At 37.1% G+C, this 20,797-nt stretch overlaps 1 protein-coding gene across 1 annotated transcript in view; it reads left to right on the top strand.

Annotated features, from left to right (window-relative positions):
- Positions 1–20,797, top strand: part of Scn8a (sodium voltage-gated channel alpha subunit 8) — a 180,408-nt gene that overhangs the window by 107,635 nt on the left and 51,976 nt on the right. Inside the window, exon 15 of the mRNA XM_027949788.2 lies at positions 16,829–16,961. Within this exon, the coding sequence (XP_027805589.1) occupies positions 16,829–16,961 (133 nt within the window). The remainder of the gene's footprint in view (positions 1–16,828; positions 16,962–20,797) is intronic.

The following is a 20,797-nucleotide window of genomic DNA, read 5'->3' as shown; positions in this document are numbered from 1 at the left end:
CTGGACCTAGACTCTTAGAAGAAATTGAAATGGAAATAAGTCAAAGGAGGAAAAAGTGGGGGGTTGGGGCGAGAACACACAGTGTATGGGGAAGGAAGGAGAAGGGAATCAAAAGATGAATTTTAAATGTAATCAAATGTCAGGCTCTGGAGGAGTTGCATGTAATAGCTACACAAAATCACTTGTCTGTGGGGTTCCAATAGTGACCCCCTCTTTGGAAAATCCATCTCTTAACCTTACTTTAAATTCTAAGCTGTTTATACCTTTTATTTTTTTTAGTTGAAATTATTATGACCTTGGTGATGCTTATCCTTTCTACCTCTAATTCCTTAACTTTCCTTGATGCTTTCTTAGCTGGTATAAGCTCTTGATATAAGCTTTTATATTGTTCTAACTTCAGTGTCCTCTAACACAGCATGAAGATAGCTAGCCCTTTAATCAGCATGATGCATGTATGGAGGAAATCTGGATAATCATAGATGAAATCTTTCAGAGTGATTTGTCTTTTTAGCATGTTAGAGCAGTTATTGACCGTACATAAAAATTCAAAAGGCAGTTTGGATGTGTTTGAGATTCACTCATCTCCCCCTGCCCTATTATCTTAAAAGCAGAATATTTCCCCCTTATATTTATACTTTTTAAAAAGCTACAAATTACTTTTACATGCATTATTTACTTTCTTCTAAGCAAAATTTCTGTAAGTAAGCTGGGCACGGTGATGCATGCCTATAATCCTAGCAGCTCCAGAGGTTGAGGCAAGAGGTTCGTGAGTTCAAAGTCAGCCTCAGCAAAAGCAAGGCACTAAGCAACTCAGTGAGACCCTGTCTCTAAATAAAATACAAAATAGGCTGGGGATTGTAGCTCAGTGACCTAGTGCCCCTGAGTTCAATGCCTGGTACAAAAAAAAAAAAATCTATAAGACTGAAAGAGATTAAGATTACTTTTTTAAAATTTTTTTTTATTTTTTAGTTTTCGGCAGACACAACATCTTTGTATGTGGTGCTGAGGATCGAACCTGGGCCGCACACATGCCAGGCCAGCGCACTATCGCTTGAGCCACATCCCCAGCCCTAGATTACTATTTTTAAAATGAGAAACAGGTTCAGAGAATTTGTGTTCCTTTAGGTTATACAACTCATCAGTGATAGAGCCAAAATCTCAGACCCTTTAGAAACCCCAATCTGCTGTTTCCCAATTAATTTTAATGTCTTCTCTGTATAGTCACTGGCCATCACTCTTCTGGAGATTTGTTTATTTAAGATCAACTGCAATGGGAATAGCAGTAGTAGTAGTGACTGCAGAGTTCTCCCTAAAACCAGAGTGTTGGCAAAAACAACTGTTATAGATGATTATATTTACATTTAATTTTTATTTCATTTTCACTAATTCTGTATCTAGTTGAATATTTTGGGCTCCACAATTATAGGGATAATTCTATTCTCTGAAAAAAGCAAGAGCTGACATCATTGGAGAGTGAGGGGTAGTTCAGCATGACAGTACAGTGGAGATAGTTCAAATATTTAGAGCTAAATTTGACTTTAATGTCCTGGCAGTTTTAATCTAACATTTTAGCCCAAATAATACAACTTATACACTAGATACAAAGTTAGTGAAAATTAAATAAAAATAAATGTAAATATAATCATCTATAACATTTATTTTTGCCAACTCTCTGGTTTTAGGGGGAACTCTGCAGTCACTACTACTGCTAATTCCATTGTTGTTGATCTTAAATAAACAAATCTCCAAATAAATCTGTTCTTTTTTTGCTGAGGAGATGAGAGAAGGTATCTAGAAAGGATCTTCAAAGTCAGGTGATCAGGTTTGGGGTTTTTGTTTTTGTTTTGTGACTTCTGTCACACTGGTGGCTATGGAATATAAGACTTTCTGTACTACCCTACACTGTGGCCTACAGAACTATGCCTTTGCGTTTGTGGGACGCGTACATACTCTGCACCCCATATGCACTTAGGAGATTTTCTTTGGTGGTCCCAAGTGATGATGGTGACAGAACTGGTCCAGGACCAGGAGGCGAGACCTCAAAGTGGCAGAAAGGTATAGTAGGCAAGAGCATATCATTCCCAAGAGTTTCATAACTAGGAAAAACTCTTTTATTAAAAGTCATAAAGAAGCTGTTATGGCTAGTCATAATTTATGCTATAGGCCAAAAAGAACAAAACAAGCAAAAGAGGATACCTAGTCTATGTAGTATGAGATCAAATCTATATAAAGACAAAATACATAGAAAAAAAATGACTAAAAGTTAGCAGTAGTTGCCCTTGAAAGGAAAAATTACTAGTGACCTTTTTCTTTCTTATGCTTTTCTTTCCAGTTTTCTACAGTGGGCTTAATAACTATAGCTATCCCAGGCTGAGTTCTTACTACAGTGTGCTAAGCACTTTGTATATATGATTTTATTTAACTCTTATAACCACCCTACTCAGTAAGAAATGTCCTCCTCAGAGATTTAGTAACTTTAGTTAAGTTTTTATTTGAACCAAGGTTTTCCTAATGGCAAAAAGATCTTTCTGACAGCTTAAATATTAGCTCCTTTGAAAAGTAGGGTAAATAGTCATTTTCTTAAAAGGATATACTATATTAACACTTTTATGTTAATATTGTAAATTTTAATTATAGATCAGTGGTGAAGTACCTCTGGATTCAGTCCCCACTACCAAAAACAAACAAACAAAAAACCTTTTAGGTCTTTATTAATTATGTGACTGTGATTGAATAGTGATGATTTTTTCAGAATTTGGGAATGTTTACTTTTGCTTTCTGCTAAAGCAGCAAATAAAGGAACTTTTTCCTGTTTCTCAATCTTTGGTTTGAGAAAATAGGACTCATAAAGAGAGCAGCTTCTGTCAGCAATCCAGAAACCACTCATAACTCAGATATCATATTGAGGCAAATGTGCTAGTACAATGCTCACAGCCCCACCTCCTGTGAGACAGGTACTGCTATTGTCTGCACTTTTGAGAAGGTAACCTAGGCTTAGAGGGAAAAAGTAGCTTATCCAAGATTGCACAGTGAGCAATAAAGTTAGGATTTGAATCCAGGCATTCTAACCAGAGATTTAACCATTAACTGTTATACAGTACTAACTCTAAAGCCCAGTTTCTTCTTTTGCTCCATTTGTTCATATGTTCCTGGGAAAGTGATATCTCTAAATCCATTTTCTTTTCTGTTTAAAAAAAAAAAAAGTGGGGGAGGGATCAAAGGACATTTGCTGTAGGACTGTTGTGAAGTCTAAATAGAACATACAAATATGTGAAGTGTATTTTGTAACCCATTCTTGTAGCCTTTTGTTTCCTTATACTTTTATTATACTTTTGGATTTTTTTGTCCTGAGAATTTGATAGTGGAATTTCTATAGAGTTGCTTGAGACTTGGAGAGAGTAGAGCTTCTTCTAGTATTCTAAAGATCCTTTGAGAAAGAAATTGTTGTATAATTATTGAAAAGCAGAATGCTATAAAGATTTTAGAAAGGCTTGAAAGGGATTAATGGCTAGATTCTAAGGACATGTCTAAAATCCTGTCGATTTTAGTTCCAAGAAAAATGACTGATAAATTTCTAGTTATGTATTTCCACGTGATAGCAATTTAGAATTAATAAGTTGAGCTTCCTTGGGCAGATCTATGGAAAAGTGGGTAGAATCTGCTGTCTGGACTGCTGCAGTTTAGGAAGTTGGAAGCCAGTAGCCAAATGCTCTGATAAACTTTGAATTTAGATTAAGAGAAACTGACTAATTTGTTTGTTTGTTTATTGGTGCTGGGAATTGAACACAGAGGGACTCTACCACTGAGCTACATTTTACATTTTTTATTTTGAGACAAAGTCTTGCCAAGTTGTCCAAGTTGGCTTCAAACTTGCAATCCTCCTGCCTTGGCCTCCTAAGTCACTGGAAGTACAGATGGGCACCACTGTACCTGGTTTTAGCTTTTAAAGAACTTAATTAAGGTTCTTAGTTACTTCCTCTGTTACTGATAGTTTTACTCCAAGTCTTATAGGATGAATTAAGAAAAGACAGCTCCTGGCTTTAAATGGTTTTTAAATCTTCTCCATCCTCTCCAACAGCTCTCTCCCAGATGATAAGAATGGGTAGCTGAGCTCATAGCAGAGGTACATCTCCCAAAATCCCCAGCAGAGGTCTACTGCACAACTGCTTTACTTGGGAGAGTCTACTCCAGGTTTCTTCCCTTCTGTTGACTGAGTGGTCTGCTGGAATATGCAAAGTCAGCATTGCCAATAAGAATGTAAAATTGTACAGCCACTTTGGAAAATAGTCTGGCAGTTCCTCAAAAAATTAAACATAGGGGCTGGGGTTGTAGCTTAGTGGTAGAGCACTTACCTCGCATGTGTGAGGCACTAGATTCAATCCTCAGACCACATACAAGTGAATAAAGATGTTGTGTCCATCTACAACTAAAATATGTATGTGTGTATATATATATATAAATTAAACATATGACACAACAACAGTTCTACTACTAGATGTATTCCCAATAGAATTGAAAATATGTTCTCACAAAAAAATTGTACATGAATACTCAAAATCATTATTCACAATAGTCAAAAAAAGTGCTCGTCAGCTGATAATCATCTGAACAAAATGTGTTACATCCTTATTGTGGAACATTATTCAGCCATAAAAAGAAAAAAGTATTTAAGCATCAAGGATGAATAAATACTATTTTATTTACTAGAATAAATGCTATTCTAGATTATTTTTAAAAGATTATTTTCCTACTGTAAAGCATTTGTACATTCCTTATAAATTTTAAAATCATTTTATTAGTTTCTTCTGAAAAACTTAGAGTCTTGATAGATAAATTGAGGAGAACAGGCATATTAATTCTAATATCTTATAATCTATGAATGTGGTATTTTTCTTCATTTTTCTAGGTCTACTTAAATTTCTCTTAAGAAAAAGTTTGGCTTCCAGTAGGTCAGATTGCTCTCTCTAGTGACAACCCAGGAAGCTGAACAATAACAACCAGCCCCAAATGACCAGGACTTGAGTAATAACTGATAGGTCTCCTAATTTTTGTTCTTGTTTGCAACTTAGGACCAGAGAAAGCCAGCTCTGCACTCCTAATCAATCACCCAGGATATCTGCTTCTAGTTAGTCCACCTCCAGTTTCCCCATGCCAACAGCTTTCTCTGAAAACTAAGGCATATCTGAAACCTTCCCTTTTTCCCCTACAAAGATTTCCCACTCTTCCTGCCTTTGAATCTCTGCCAGAATGCAAGCAGTAGTGACTGATACCCTTGCTATAGAAAGCTCTAAATAAATAGCTTCATTTTTTCTTAATTGGTTGATCTTTGTTTATCTCAATATATATATATAACATTTCATAAATATTCACATACTCTGCCAACCATATTCTTTATAAAAGGTCACTGTGTAATCAGATTGCTACAGTACACTGAGTAATCCTCACCCAGAGTTACTGAAGTTGAATCAGTGCCTTGCTTGAAAATCAGTTGAGGGCTGGGGGTGTGGCTCAAGCGGTAGTGCCGCTCGCCTGAAAATCAGTTGATATATACATGTGGTTCTGAAATCTATTCTGTTCCCTTAATCTATGTGTCTATTCTTATTCCCATACATGTTTATCTTGTAATGAGTCTAAAATTGAGGCAGTTTTTAAAGATATTTAAAGGATAAAATTTTTTTTAAATTTTTATTGTTGGTTGTTCAAAACATTACATAGTTCTTGACATATCATATTTCACACTTTGATTCAAGTGGGTTAGGAACTCCCATTTTTACCCCGTATACAGATTGCAGAATCACATCGGTTACACATCCACTGATTTACATATTGCCATACTAGTGTCTGTTGTATTCTGCTGCCTTTCCTATCCTCTACTATCCCCCCTTCCCTCCCCTCCCCTCCCCTCTTCTCTCTCTACCCCATCTACTGTAATTCATTTCTCCCCCTTGTTTTTTTTTTCCCTTTCCCCTCACTTCCTCTTGTATGTAATTTTGTATAACCCTGAGGGTCTCCTTCCATTTCCATGCAATTTCCCTTCTCTCTCCCTTTCCCTCCCACCTCTCATCCCTGTTTAATGTTAATCTTCTTCTCATGCTCTTCGTCCCTACTCTGTTCTTAGTTACTCTCCTTATATCAAAGAAGACATTTGGCATTTGTTTTTTAGGGATTGGCTAGCTTCACTTAGCTATAATCTGCTCTAATGCCATCCATTTCCCTGCAAATTCTATGATTTTGTCATTTTTTAATGCAGAGTAATACTCCATTGTGTATAAATGCCACATTTTTTTTATCCATTTGTCTATTGAAGGGCATCTAGGTTGGTTCCACAGTCTTGCTATTGTGAATTGTGCTGCTATGAACATCGATGTAGCAGTGTCCCTGTAGTATGCTCTCTTTAGGTCTTTAGGGACTAGACCGAGAAGGGGAATAGCTGGGTCAGATGGTGGTTCTATTCCCAGCTTTCCAAGAAATCTCCATACTGCTTTCCAAATTGGCCGCACCAATTTGCAGTCCCACCAGCAATGTACAAGTGTACCCTTTTCCCCACATCCTCGCCAGCACTTGTTGTTGTTTGACTTCATAATGGCTGCCAATCTTACTGGAGTGAGATGGTATCTTAGGGTGGTTTTGATTTGCATTTCTCTGACTGATAGAGATGGTGAGCATTTTTTCATGTACTTGTTGATTGATTGTATGTCCTCCTCTGAGAAGTGTCTGTTCAGGTCCTTGGCCCATTTGTTGATTGGGTTATTTGTTATCTTATTGTTTAATTTTTTGAGTACTTTGTATACTCTGGATGTTAGGGCTCTATCTGAAGTGTGAGGAGTAAAGATTTGTTCCCAGGATGTAGGCTCCCTATTTACCTCTCTTACTGTTTCTTTTGCTGAGAAAAAACTTTTTAGTTTGAGTATGTCCCATTTATTGATTCTAGTTATTAACTCTTGTGCAATGGGTGTCCTATTGAGGAATTTGGAGCCTGACCCCACAGTATGTAGATTGTAGCCAACTTTTTCTTCTATTAGACGGCGTGTCTCTGATTTGATATCAAGCTCCTTGATCCATTTTGAGTTAACTTTGGTGCATGGCGAGAGAAAGGGATTCAGTTTCATTTTGTTGCATATGGATTTCCAGTTTTCCCAGCACCATTTGTTGAAGATGCTATCCTTCCTCCATTGCATGCTTTTAACCCCTTTATCAAATATAAGATAGTTGTAATTTTGTGGATTGGTTTCTGTGTCCTCTATTCTGTACCATTGGTCCACCCGCCTGTTTTGGTACCAGTGCCATGCTGGTTTTTTTTTTTTTTTTTTTTTTAACATTTATAGTATGCCACATTCATTTCTTAGCCTTCCCACAGAAACGAAACTTTATTTATTTATTTATAAGAGAGAGAGAGAGAGAGAATTTTTTAATATTTATTTTTTAGTTTTCGGCAGACACAACATCTTTGTTTGTATGTGGTGCTGAGGATCGAACCCAGGCCTCACGCATGCCAGGCGAGCGCGCTACCGCTTGAGCCACATCCCCAGCCCTACCATGCTGTTTTTGTTACTCTTGCTCTGTAGTATAGTTTGAAGTCTGGTATCGCTATACCGCCTGATTCACACTTCCTGCTTAGAGTTGTTTTTGCTATTCTGGGTCTTTTATTTTTCCATATGAATTTCATGATTGCTTTATCTATTTCTACAAGAAATGCCGTTGGGATTTTGATTGGCATTGCATTAAACCTATAGAGAACTTTTGGTAATATCACCATTTTGATGATGTTGGTTCTGCCTATCCATGAACAGGGTATATTTTTCCATCTTCTAAGATCTTCTTCTATTTCTCTCTTTAGGGTTCTGTAGTTTTCATTGTGTAAGTCTTTCACCTCTTTTGTTAGGTTGATTCCCAAGTATTTTATTTTTTTTTTTTTTGAGGATATTGTGAATGGAGTGGTTGTCCTCATTTCCATTTCAGAGGATTTGTCACTGATATACAGGAATGCCTTTGATTTATGCGTGTTGATTTTATATCCTGCCACTTTGCTGAATTCATTTATTAGCTCTAATAGTTTCTTTGTAGACCCTTTGGGTCTGCTAGGTATATAATCATGTCAACTGCAAATAGTGATAATTTAAGTTCTTCTTTTCCTATTTTTATGCCTTTAATTTCTTTCGTCTGTCTAATTGCTCTGGCCAGTGTTTCGAGAACTATGTTGAACAGAAGTGGTGAGAGAGGGCATCCCTATCTTGTTCCAGATTTTAGAGGGAATGCCTTCAATTTTTCTCCATTCAGAATGATGCTAGCCTGAGGCTTAGCATAGATAGCTTTTACAATATTGAGGTATGTTCCTGTTAACCCTAGTTTTTCTAGAGTTTTGAACATGAAGGGATGCTGTACTTTGTCGAATGCTTTTTCTGCATCTATCAATATGATCATGTGGTTCTTATTTTTAAGTCTATTGATGTGGTGAATAACATTTATTAATTTCCGTATATTGAACCAGCCTTGCATCCCAGGGATGAATCCTACTTGATCATGTTGCATAATTTTTTTGATATGTTTTTGTATCTGATTCGCCAGAATTTTATTGAGGATTTTTGCATCTAGATTCATTAGAGATATTGGTCTGTAGTTTTCTTTCTTTGAAGTGTCTTTGTCTGGTTTAGGAATCAGGGTGATGTTGGCCTCGTAGAATGAATTTGGAAGTTCTCCCTCTTTCTCTATTTCCTGGAATAGCTTGAAAAGTATTGGTATTAGTTCTTCTTTAAAGGTTTTGTAAAACTCTGCTGTATACCCATCCGGTCCTGGGCTTTTCTTAGTTGGTAGTCTTTTGATGTCTTCTTCTATTTCCTCGATTGATATTGGTCTGTTTAGGTTGTCTATATCCTCCTGACTCAATATGGGTAGATCATATGACTTAAGAAATTTATCGATGCCTTCACTATCTTCTATTTTATTGGAGAATAAGGATTCAAAATAATTTCTAATTATCTTCTGTATTTCTGAAGTGTCTGTTGTGATATTGCCTTTTTCATCCCGTATGCTAGTAATTTGAGTTCTCTGTCTTCTTCTCTTCGTTAGCATGGCTAAGGGTCTGTCGATCTTATTTATTTTTTCAAAGAACCAACTTTTAGTTTTGTCAATTTTTTCAATTGTTTCTTTTGTTTCGATTTCATTAATTTCAGCTCTGATTTTAATTATTTCTTGCCTTCTACTTCTTTTGCTGTTGATTTGCTCTTCTTTTTCTAGGATTTTGAGATGAAGTGTGAGATCATTTATTTGTTGGTTTTTTCTTTTTTTAAGGAATGAACTCCAGGCAATGAATTTTCCTCATAGAACTGCTTTCATTGTGTCCCATAGATTCCGATATGTTGTGTCTGTGTTTTCATTTATCTCCAAGAATTTTTTAATTTCCTCCTTGATGTCCTCTATAACCCATTGGTCATTCAGTAACCTATTGTTCATTCTCCAAGTGATGCATGATTTTTCCTTCCTTCTTTTATCGTTGATTTCCAGTTTCATTCCATTATGATCAGATAAGATGCATGGTATTATCTCTACTCCTTTATAATGTCTAAGAGTTGCCCTGTGACATAATATATTATCTATTTTTGAGAAGGATCCATGTGCTGCTGAGAAAAATGTGTAACTGCTTGATGTTGGGTGCTATATTCTATATATGTCAATTAAGACTAGGTTATTAATTGTATTATTGAGTTCTATAGTTTCTTTATTCAACTTTTGTTTGGAAGATCTGTCCAGTGGTGAGAGAGGTGTGTTAAAGTCTCCCATAATTATTGTATGGTGGTCTATTAGACTCTTGAACTTGAGAAGAGTTTGTTTGATGAACATAGCTGCACCATTGTTTGGAGCATATATATTTATGATTGTTATGTCTTGTTGGTGTATGGTTCCCTTGAGCAGTATGTAGTGTCCCTCTTTATCCCTTTTGATTAACTTTGGCTTGAAATCTATTTTATTTGATATTAGTATGGACACTCCTGCTTGTTTCTGAAGTCCATATGAGTGATATGATTTTTCCCAACCTTTCACCTTCAGTCTGTGTATGTCTTTTCCTATCAAATGTGTCTCCTGTAGGCAGCATATTGTTGGATCTTTTTTTTTTTTTTTTTATCCATTCTACTAGCCTGTGTCTCTTAATTGGTGAGTTTAAGCCATTAACATTTAGGGTTATTATTGAGATATGGATTGTTCTTCCAGCCATATTTGTTTATTTATATTACTTAACATGGTTTGTTTTTCCTCTTTGATTATTTTTCCCTTTACTGTACTACCTTCCACTGTTGGTTTTCATTGTTATTTTCCATTTCCTCTTCCTGTAATGTTTTGCCGAGGATGTTTTGAAGAGATGGTTTTCTAGCTGCAAATTCTTTTAACTTTTGTTTATCGTGAAAGGTTTTAATTTCCTCTTCCATCCTGAAGCTTAATTTCGCTGGATACACAATTCTTGGTTGGAACCCATTTTCTTTCAGCGTTTGAAATATGTTGTTCCAGGATCTTCTAGCTTTCAGAGTCTGTGTTGAAAGATCAGCTGTTATCCTGATTGGTTTACCCCTAAATGTAATCTGCTTCCTTTCTCTTGAAGCTTTTAGAATTCTCTCCTTATTCTGTATGTTGGGCATCTTCATTATAATGTGTCTAGGTGTGGATCTCTTATGATTTTGCACATTCGGCGTTCTGTAGGCTTCTAGGATTTGGGATTCTGTCTCATTCTTCAAGTCTGGGAAGTTTTCTTGTATTATTTCGTTGAACAGATTGCTCATTCCTTTGGTTTGGACCTCTGTACTTTCCTGTATCCCAATGACTCTTAAGTTTGGTCTCTTTATGTTATCCCAAATTTCTTGGATGTTCTGCTCATGGTTTCTTAACAGTCTCGCTGAGCTGTCTATGTTCTTTTCAAGTTGAAATACTTTGTCTTCATTGTCTGATGTTCTATCTTCTAAGTGTTCTACTCTGCTGGTAGTATTCTCATTTGAGTTTTTAAGTTGGTTTATTGCTTCCTGCATTTCTAGGATTTCTGTTTGTTTTTTATAACCTCCATCTCCCTATATAGTTGATCTTTTGCTTCTTGGATTTGTTTATGTAACTCATTGTCGAAGTGATCTTTCATTGTCTGATTTTGCTGTCTAATGTCTTCCTTGAGACTCCAGATCATCTGAAGCATGTAAATCCTGAATTCTTTATCTGACATTCCATCTGCTGCAGCTATTACCTCTTCTAAAGTTGAGTTAACCTGCATTGCTTGTGGTCCTTTCTTTCCTTGTCTTTTCATACTGCTCACGTTTCTTTCTGCTTGTTGAAACTGTTGTGTTATTGAATTTTCCCCCTATATATTTATATTGCTCTTGTATAGTTGCAAAGTCTCCCTTGCAGGGGCGGGCAGCGGCTGTGCTCCTCCTTCAATTGAGGTGATCTGTCTATCTCACCCGCGGGCCGCTGGGCCCCTTCTCCAGGTCGCGTGGTCTGCCTACCTTGCGGGCAACGGCTGGGCCCCTCCTCCAATAAGGATGATCTGTCTAAGACGCTGGCAGGCTGCTGGGCCTGTTCTCCAGGTTGCAGGTCTGCCTACCTTGCAGGCGCAGGCGGCAGCTGTGCCCCTCTTCCAATTGGGGTGATCTTTCAACTAGGCCGGCGTGCCGCCGGGCCCCTTCTCCGGGACGCGCGGTCTGCCTACCTTGTGGGCGGCAGCTGGGACCTTCCTCCAATTGGGGCGATGTGTCTACCACTCTGGCGGGCCGCTGGCCCTGCTTCGCTGGTCGGTCGCAGGTCTGCCCACCTTGCAGGCGTGAGAGGCGGCTCTGCTCCGCCCCTCCTCCAATTGGGGCTATGTGTCTACCACGCTGGCAGGCCCGCTAGGCCTCGGATAAAAATTTTTAAGAAATAATTTTGCGGGCTGGGGATGTGGCTCAAGTGGTGGTGTGCTCGCCTGGCATGTGCGGGGCACTGGGTTTGATCCTCAGCACCACATAAAAATAAATAAGTGAAGTAAACGTATTGTGTCCAACTGCAACTAAAAAAATAATAAATATTAAAAAAAGAAATAATTTTGCTATTCTAAATCATTTTTAAAGATTATTTTTCTATTGTAGAGCCTTGGAGTGTTGCTTATACATTTTAGAATTTTAATTTCTATCAAAAAACTTAGAATTTTGTAGATCAATTTGGGGAGAGTGGGCATCTTAATTCTAATGTCTTAAAAATCTATGAATGGTGGTGTATTTCTTCATTTATTTAGGTGTCCTCAAAGTTCTCGCAACAAAATCTTAGTTTCATAATGGGGGGTTTTGCACATCTTTCATTGGATTTATTCCTTGTTTCACAAAAGGTATAATTTAAAAACTTGATTTTTCAAGTGTTTGTTGCCACAATATAGAAATACAGTTGATTTTTGTATATTAATCTTGCATCATGTGACCTTAGTAAATTATAACATTTGGTCTTATTAAATTCAGAGGTTTTTTATTTTAGGAAAATTCTGCATAGTTTTCTACATACACAGTAATATTTCCTGTGGATAACAACTTAAATAATTGTTTTTATTTATTTTTGCTTTATTGCGTTCATTGTGATATTAGATACAAAATTGAATACAATTGATGAAAGCAGACATCTTCTTTATTTCCAATATTAAGGAGAAGAGATTTAATGTTTTACCATGAGCATTGGCTATTGGTTGGCTATAGGTTTTCATAGATATCTTTTATCAGATTGAAACTACTATGTGCTATTTGTGGCTTGCTGAGAAATTTTATGCAGAGGTATTGAATTTTGTGCAGTGCTGTTCATTTGTGTTTATGAGGTGATCAAATTCATTTTCTTTTTTATTCTGTCATTGTGATGCATGACATTGACTTTTTTTCTGGCTCTAAACTAACCTTGCTTTCCTGGGGTAAATTGTTTGTGATTATCATGTATTATCCTTTGTGTATATTGCTGGATTTTGTTTACTCATATTTTGCTAAGGATTTTAAACCTCTGTTTATGAGAGCAGTTTCTTGTGCTGTTTTTGTCAAGTTTGATATCAGGATTATGTTCACTTTATTAAGCAAGTGAATATCCTTATCCTCTGTTTTCTGAATGAATTTGTGTAAGATTAGTATTATTTCTTACAAATGTTTTATAGAAATCACTTGTAGAGCCCTCTAGGGCTGGAGGTTTCTTTGTAGTAAGGTTTTTAAATTATTAATGGGCTATGATGATTTTCTATTTCTTCTTGTATCAGTTTTGATAGTTATATTTTGACTAGTTTGACCATTTCACTTAAGATGAAGTGGCACAAAGCTAAATATCTGTAGGATTTATAGTGATATCCTTTCTTCCTTTCTGAAAATGATAATGTGTGTTTCTTTCTGTTTTTATTGGCCAGTCTTGCTATAGGAATTATGATTTTATTAATCTTTTCAAAAAACCAATATTTTACTTTTTTATTATCTATTATTTATCAATTTATTATTTCATTAATTTTCTGTTTTCATTATTTCCTTTTATCTATTTACTAAGATTTAATTTAATTTTTTCTGCTTTCTTAAAATAGAAGTTTAGAGCATTGATTTTTATGCCTTTTTTAATTTTCAAATGTGAGTATTTAAAGTGATAAAATTTCCTCTAGCCTTTACTTTAGCTGCATCCCATAAATTTTAATGTATTGTGTTTTCATTATCATTGATTTTAAATATTTTCTAATTTCCCTTGTGATTTCTTCTTTGCAACATCGGTTTTTTAGAAATCTGTTGTGGGACTTTTTCTAAATATCTTATTGTTCCCAGAAGACTTTGATGAACCAGTTATTTGAATCTATTCCAAATGCTCTTGTTTTATAGAAAGAGTACATATGAATTTTTTACCCATAAAATTACCCAAGCATGGGTTTTGAACTTTTTTTTTCTTGGTGTCTTTTACTTATTTCTTTTTTGAAAATTAAAATGTATTCTATAAGGAAGTTACAAAGCAAATTTTAATGTTGCAGACATTATCTCCATGTATCCTTGCTATAGTTTATTTTCATTTAACATCAAAATATATACATAATAGTTGTATAGTTGTTCCGTCTTAGTATTAAGCGTAAGGATTATTTTAGCTTTCCAGTAAGGACTATTAAATGATAATCTAATGTTTAAATAGGTCTTTTAGACTCTGTTTTCATGAATTTTGTTTTTTAAGGTTGATGATGATAAATCCTAAGAATTTATATCTTGTTATAGCCAGCCAGCCAGCCCAGAAAACCCATAAGATATGCTTAGTACAAAAACCATATAAAAGCAACTTCATATTCCTTGATGAGTCAACTGTTTTGGCAGATCTTATAGCACTGTGGAGGTCAGCATTGTGAAAATTATCTACCATGTAACAGATTTACAAAAGGGTAGTTCAGTAAAAATCTAGAATCAGTACAATGCCAGAAAAAAAAAAAGTCTATTGTTTAGAGCCTTTCTGTGTTCATTTTTAGATGACTATCATTTTTTAAATGTAGTAATTGAATTCGATTTATTAAATGTCTTGAATATCAGGCTGAAATTTCTTTCAAAAGTGGCTTCTCTAGGAAATGTATCTTCTGGGGCAGGATGTGTAGCTCAATGGTAGAGTACTAGCTTACTGAATGTGCAAGGCGAGGCCCTGGGTTCCATCCCCAGCATCACAAAAAAATAAAGGAAAAAAGTTGTTTATCTTATGATTTGAGACAATGATTAACAAAGTCCCTTTTTTAAATATTTTTTTAAGAGAGAGAGAGACAAATTTTTAATATTTACTTTTAGTTTTCGGCGGACACAACATCTTTGTTTGTATGTGGTGCTGAGGATCGAACCCGGGCCGCACGCATGCCAGGCGAGCGCGCTACCGCTTGAGCCACATCCCCAGCCACCCCCCCCCTTTTTTTTTTTTGGTACCATGATTGAACTCAGGGGTACTCGACCACTGAGCCACATCCCCAGCCCTGTTTTGTATTTAGAGACAGGGTCTCACTGAGTTGCTTAGCCCCTCACTTTTACTGAGGCTGATTTTGAGCTTTCGATCCTCCTGCCTCAGCCTCCTGAGCCACTGGGATTACAGACGGGCACCACCGCACCAGGCCAACAAAGTCATTCTTACATATACAGATGTTTGTATAATAAGAAGCTGGGAATTCCCAAGGAAATCAGTTATTTTTTCTTTCCATTTCTCCTGTAGCTCTGCCAAACAGACAAGGCCCTGAGGGAACCAAATGTCTGGATCAGTAAAACAGTGTAACGAAGCACTTCAATAAGATAAATCTTGTCATCTACTAGGAACTTTTTTTTTTTTTGCAGTCCTTAAAATCTAAATATGTATAAGGGACAGAGCTATAATGTAGCTCACCAGAATTATTTTATTTTCAAAACAGCTAGAATAATTCTGGGGTTGACAGACATATACTTCTGAGGCCTCAACAAACATGTCTCTCCCCTGGTGGCTGTCTCTGTCCTCTTACCTTCACAGTGGAAGGAGCAGACAATTTCATATAGGTGACATGGTACAGCTGTCACTAGACAGCTAAGTGTTAAGCTAATCTGGTGTAGAATATTCACAAAAGCATAAATAAGGGACAATAAGAAACCCTTTCTGGCTGGGCACAGTGGTACACACCTATAATCTCAGTGTCTCGGGAGGCTGAGGCAGGAGGATTGAAAGTTCAAGGCCAGCCTCAGCAAGTTGGCGAGGCTCTGAACAACTTAGCAATACCCTGTCTCAAAATGAAAAATAAAAAGTGATGGGGATATAGCTCAGTGTTAAGTGCCCCTGGGTTCAATCCCCTGGTATCCAAAAGAAAGAAAAACTTTCCTATAATCCATTATACCATTATTGCCCAAGGTAAAGCATCTAACAAATATTTTTATAACAATTTGATGATTTTTATTTCACTTTTATTTGGTTTGGAATTTGAACGTTGCACGTTAACTCATAAAATAAAATTGTGATGTGGCAAAGTAAACATTATAATAAGGCCAAGCATAGTGGACGTGCCTGTAAGTAATCTCATCTACTTAGGAGGCTGAGACAGGAGGACCACAAATTTGAGGCCAGCCTGAGCAACTTAGCAAGTCCCTGTCTCAAAATTGGAAAAAAGAGGGAAAAAATACACACATACACACATGCACGCACAAACACACAACGCACATATACACACACACATATATATATATATATATATATATATATATATATATATATATATATATATTCATATATATATATATACATATGTGTTTTTCTTACAGTGGCTCAGAGGAGATTTGAAGTATAACTTCAATTTGCTAATGTTTAGTTAGGCTAATGCTTATTTGGTCTCTGAAAGGGATGATTTGTTAAGAGTAATGGTGCTCCTACCCAGGGAAGAAACAATATCCATAATTTTCAGTGTGATCAGGAACTTAGCCTCAGTGAAATTTCAGGTAAAAGTGAATTTGACTTATTTTATCATGTGAACCAGTTCTAGCCAAATGCCATGGATGTAAGATTAGACAGGAAAACTCAGGGTCCACTCCTAGTGGTAGTTCCCTGGGGGGTTTGGTCTTTCTACTCTGTGGTTGGAATTAACCAAGTGAGGTATTTGGGTCCCAGCCAGATTCTTGGATTCATTGTAGATTTGCATAACTTAAGTGACTTGGTCTTATCTAGACAACTAAGGATGAACTGTAGCCAACTTATTTCATTCTTGAAGTGACTAGATTGCTGAATTGGTGTTAGAAAATAAATTTAAGAAGTAATGAAGATTATATGTTCTTGCTCATACTCTGGACCATCTATCCAATAAGGCCCAGCCTTACATTTATCAGATCTTTCTTACCCTATTGCTATCTTTTTATAGGCAACAACTGAGGTGGAAATTAAGAAAAAAGGCCCTGGATCTCTTTTAGTGTCCATGGACCAACTGGCCTCCTATGGACGGAAGGACAGAATCAACAGTATAATGAGTGTTGTTACAAATACACTAGTAGAAGGTATGTGCCCTGTGATGCTGCTGAGATATAAGTATGTAGTGTGCATGGTAAATATAATCCCTGTCCCTTGATCTGAGTTTTTCAAAAACTATCTCCAAGTTTTAGGAATAGATCTTACTGGTTGTAGAAAACAGTATCACAAATTCTCTTCACAAATTGATGTGCAGAAAATCAAACAAGTACTTCAAATCTGTCAACATCGTATATAGACAGGTAAAAAGGCTGAAGGAGCAACAGAGAATGAACCAGAAAATCTCAGGAAGCCTCAGTAATCGGCATCATGAGGAGCCTGTGGGGTGTTGTGAGACATCAGGGAATGTGGGTCAAGCACTGAAAAGATACATGATGGAATCCCCTTCATGGCCTCTACCCCAAACCACACCTTTTTCTCTTCCTTTTAATGGCCTCTACCCCAAACCATACCTTTTTCTCTTCCTTTTAATTACTTAGATCCCTTTTGGGTTTTCTTGAGGGAAGAATGTACTCTGCATTTTGATTGCACCTAATTCTGCCTCTCTTCAAACACCCCCACATATCCATAAATACATTTGACGTGTGACTAGGTAAGTTGAACCCCCTCTACTTTAGGCACTCTGCCACAGGGAAAGAGCAGCCACTATTGAATCATAGCACATCTGCAGCGATGTTGTTGTCAGTGCCAAACTCTCTATTTGAGGTGGTTATCTCCAGACATGTGACAGATTGAGGATTAGCTGAGGATTTTCCCTTAGACCATGGGGCCCCTGGCAAGTATCAGCCCTTTCTCCAGGCCTGGTGTACATTCCAGGCTCCTCTTAGAGGTAAAGTCGGTGACTGGGTTTTTCTTTGCAATATTCCCATTGATTCTGCCTATATCGTCATTTGACTCATTATATGTTCAGACTATTCTGGAGTGGTCCCAGCTACTTGGAAGCAGGAGGATCGCTGAGTCCCAAGTTTGAGACTAGCCTGGGCAAAATAGCAAGATGGGTGAAAAAGAAAAGGATCTATTACTATTTAACCATTCTGACAAATCCTCCATATTTTTTTTAGAGAGAGAGAGAATTTTTTAATATTTATTTTTTTAGTTTTCGGCAGACACAACATCTTTATTTGTATGTGGTGCTGAGGATCGAACCCAGGCCGCATGCATGCCAGGCGAGCGCACTACTGCTTGAGCCACATCCCCAGCCCAATCCTCCATATTTAATGGTTGCTACATTAACAGCCAGCAATGAATGAATAATTATTCCTGCTTCCCAGACTTTCAGTTAGGAAACTGATGTTATTTTAATACAAAGATTAAAATAATTATTTTTATATATTTTTTTAGTTGTTGATGGATCTTTATTTTATTTATTTATATGTGGTGCTGCTGAGGATCAAACCCAGTACCTCACACATGCTAGGCAAGTGCACTACCACTGAGCCACAGCCTCAGCCCTAAAATAATTATTTTTTTTGAAACCAAAAAAGTAGGTTCCTACCTACCTAGAAACTACAGTGAAGAATTCTAGAATCCTGTAATCAGTTAGAAAACTCTGCCTATCTCAGCCCATCCTATTGCAGACATACTCCCTAGGATCAAGTAAACTCAGCAGGATTCATAACTAGCAGAGCCATAAATTTCAGAGGGGGATATTTCAGAAGTCTGGAGTGGGGTATAAACAAAGAATAGTGTAGTCTGACTTCTCAAAGCAGCAAAGCTGTGGAAGGTAGCTAGGGAAGTAAGAGTGAGGAATTAATGATGGGACTTGGCATTACTCTCAGGTAAACTGTTTCAGACACTTCCTAGAAGTGACTGGCTGTAACTGTTGCTGCCGTTGTTTATTTACTCATTCTTTAACTCATCTGATAAGCACTGAGGGTCAGTGCGGTTACTTGTTTGATATCTGACTTTTCTGCAGGTCTGAAAGCTCTGTGAGGGTGGGACTTTTCATCAGTATACCCCTAGTGCAGAGCACATTGCAAGTGCTTAAGAGTTATTGAATTGAGCCATGCACAGTGGCACAAGCCTATAATCCCAGTGACTCAGGAGGATGAGTCAGGAGGATTGGAAGTTCAAGACTAGCTTTAGCAATTTAGCAAGACCCTAAACTACTTGGTAAGATCCTATCTCAAATTTTTTTAAAAAAATAAGTAAATTAAAAGGGCTGGGGATGTAGCTCAGTGGTAAACCACCCTCAATATAAAAAAAAAGTTGCTGAATTAAGAGAAACCCTGTCTTCAGAAACCTCTTAGTCTTTGTGGACTTAGGCTCTCTCAGAAAACCATTCCCAGTACCCCCAGGCTGAGACCTGCAGTAAACTCTCTGAAAATGTCAAAAAACAAAGTAGAGGGCTGGGACTGTGGCTCAGCAGTAGCACACTTGCCTTGCATGTGTGAGGCACTGGGTTCGATTCGCAGCACCACATAAAAATAAAATAAAGATATTGTGTCCACCTAAAGCTAAAAAGTAAATATTAAAAAAAAAAAGATCTATCAACAACTAAGGGAAAAAATATTAAAAAAAAAATAGGGGAAACCCACAGACCTTTGGACACCTCACTCCCTTCTATTAACCCTTCTATTAACCCATTCTTCCAGACCAGATAGTTCACCATCCAGACAGTGGAGCCAGTAACAATTTGCAAAGTTGTAGGTCATTTTATAAACCTCCCTATTCACCTAGTAATCTTTTCTAGCTCCTAAACCCCACATTGTTTCTGTGGGATAAAAGATTATCCTGAAGATTCCCTCTTCTCAGTTAATGTGGATAAGAGATTTTTAATATCCCGGTAGGGATCTTCTTGGTGCCCAGTAGGGTAGGAAAACCCTCTTGCTATTTCAAAGGACTTTCGGCCTAGTACATTGTAAAACATGGCAACTGTGTCATCTGTCAGAAATGTGAACAGTCAGGCTTCAACCTCCAGGTGCTGGCGGGCTACAGACATTTGGAGAAGGAGGAAATTTAAAAAGAAACGGAACCAAATTTCCAAATATGTACTATAAGAATTTATGGAAATAAGAGAACCTTTTCATTTTCTTTTTTGGGGAAGAAAACTAAATTTACCTTGGGAAGGGAGGGAGTTCTATGAGGAAGAAGCCAAAGCAAATTTTCTTCACAGACTTCCTTTCCCACGCAAACTCCCACGTGGCGCTTACTGTGGCCCTTAAATCTGAAAAACCAAGGCAACCATTTTCTTAGCAACCAGGGAGCCAATCAGACACCCAACTAACACCCCATCTAAAATAAAGCCATCACCATGGGCACCATCCAGCTGGTTGGAGAAAGGGAAAGGAGACTGATTTATGGCTGCCATCTTGTTTTGGGGGGCAATGTTAGAGAGCTCTTTTTTAATTACCACAATGAGTTTTATTTTGTCAGTAGGATTAGGCAGGGTGGAGGAAGCTATAATAGCCAATCCTTTAGAAACAATACCTTCTTTCTAAGAATTATCATTCTAATAGGTTTTCTCTTTTAAAAAGCATCCTCTTAGGTCAAGGACCTTGGGGTTTTGTAATCCAAGTATTACACAGTTCATACTTAATTCATGGAGAACTTTATTACCTAGGTCTTCATACCTATGCTGTGTGACTACCAGCTGAGTGACTCTCTACCTTTGTTCTTTTTAATCTTTTGCTTCATAAATAACCATGGAGACCATCTAGTCCAGCAGCTTCTCCATCTGTATGAGGAGAACCTAGGATTCTGGAGAGGTGTCTCAGGAAAGGAAGAAGTCAACTATACAGGGCTCCAGGCTCCTATCCTGCTATAACTCCAGCAGTTCTTGGCTTATGAGATCTTATTTGGAAAAAAAAGGGGGGGGGTTCTTCTTTTAAAAGAAAGAGAGGGTGAGACAAAAGGAGAGAGAGAA

Source organism: Marmota flaviventris, chromosome 3 (genome assembly GCF_047511675.1).
Source record: "Marmota flaviventris isolate mMarFla1 chromosome 3, mMarFla1.hap1, whole genome shotgun sequence".
Classification (NCBI taxonomy): Eukaryota; Metazoa; Chordata; class Mammalia; order Rodentia; family Sciuridae; genus Marmota; species Marmota flaviventris.
The sequence above is the reverse complement of the archived record's forward strand: the minus strand, read 5'-3'. Positions and strand labels throughout refer to the sequence as shown.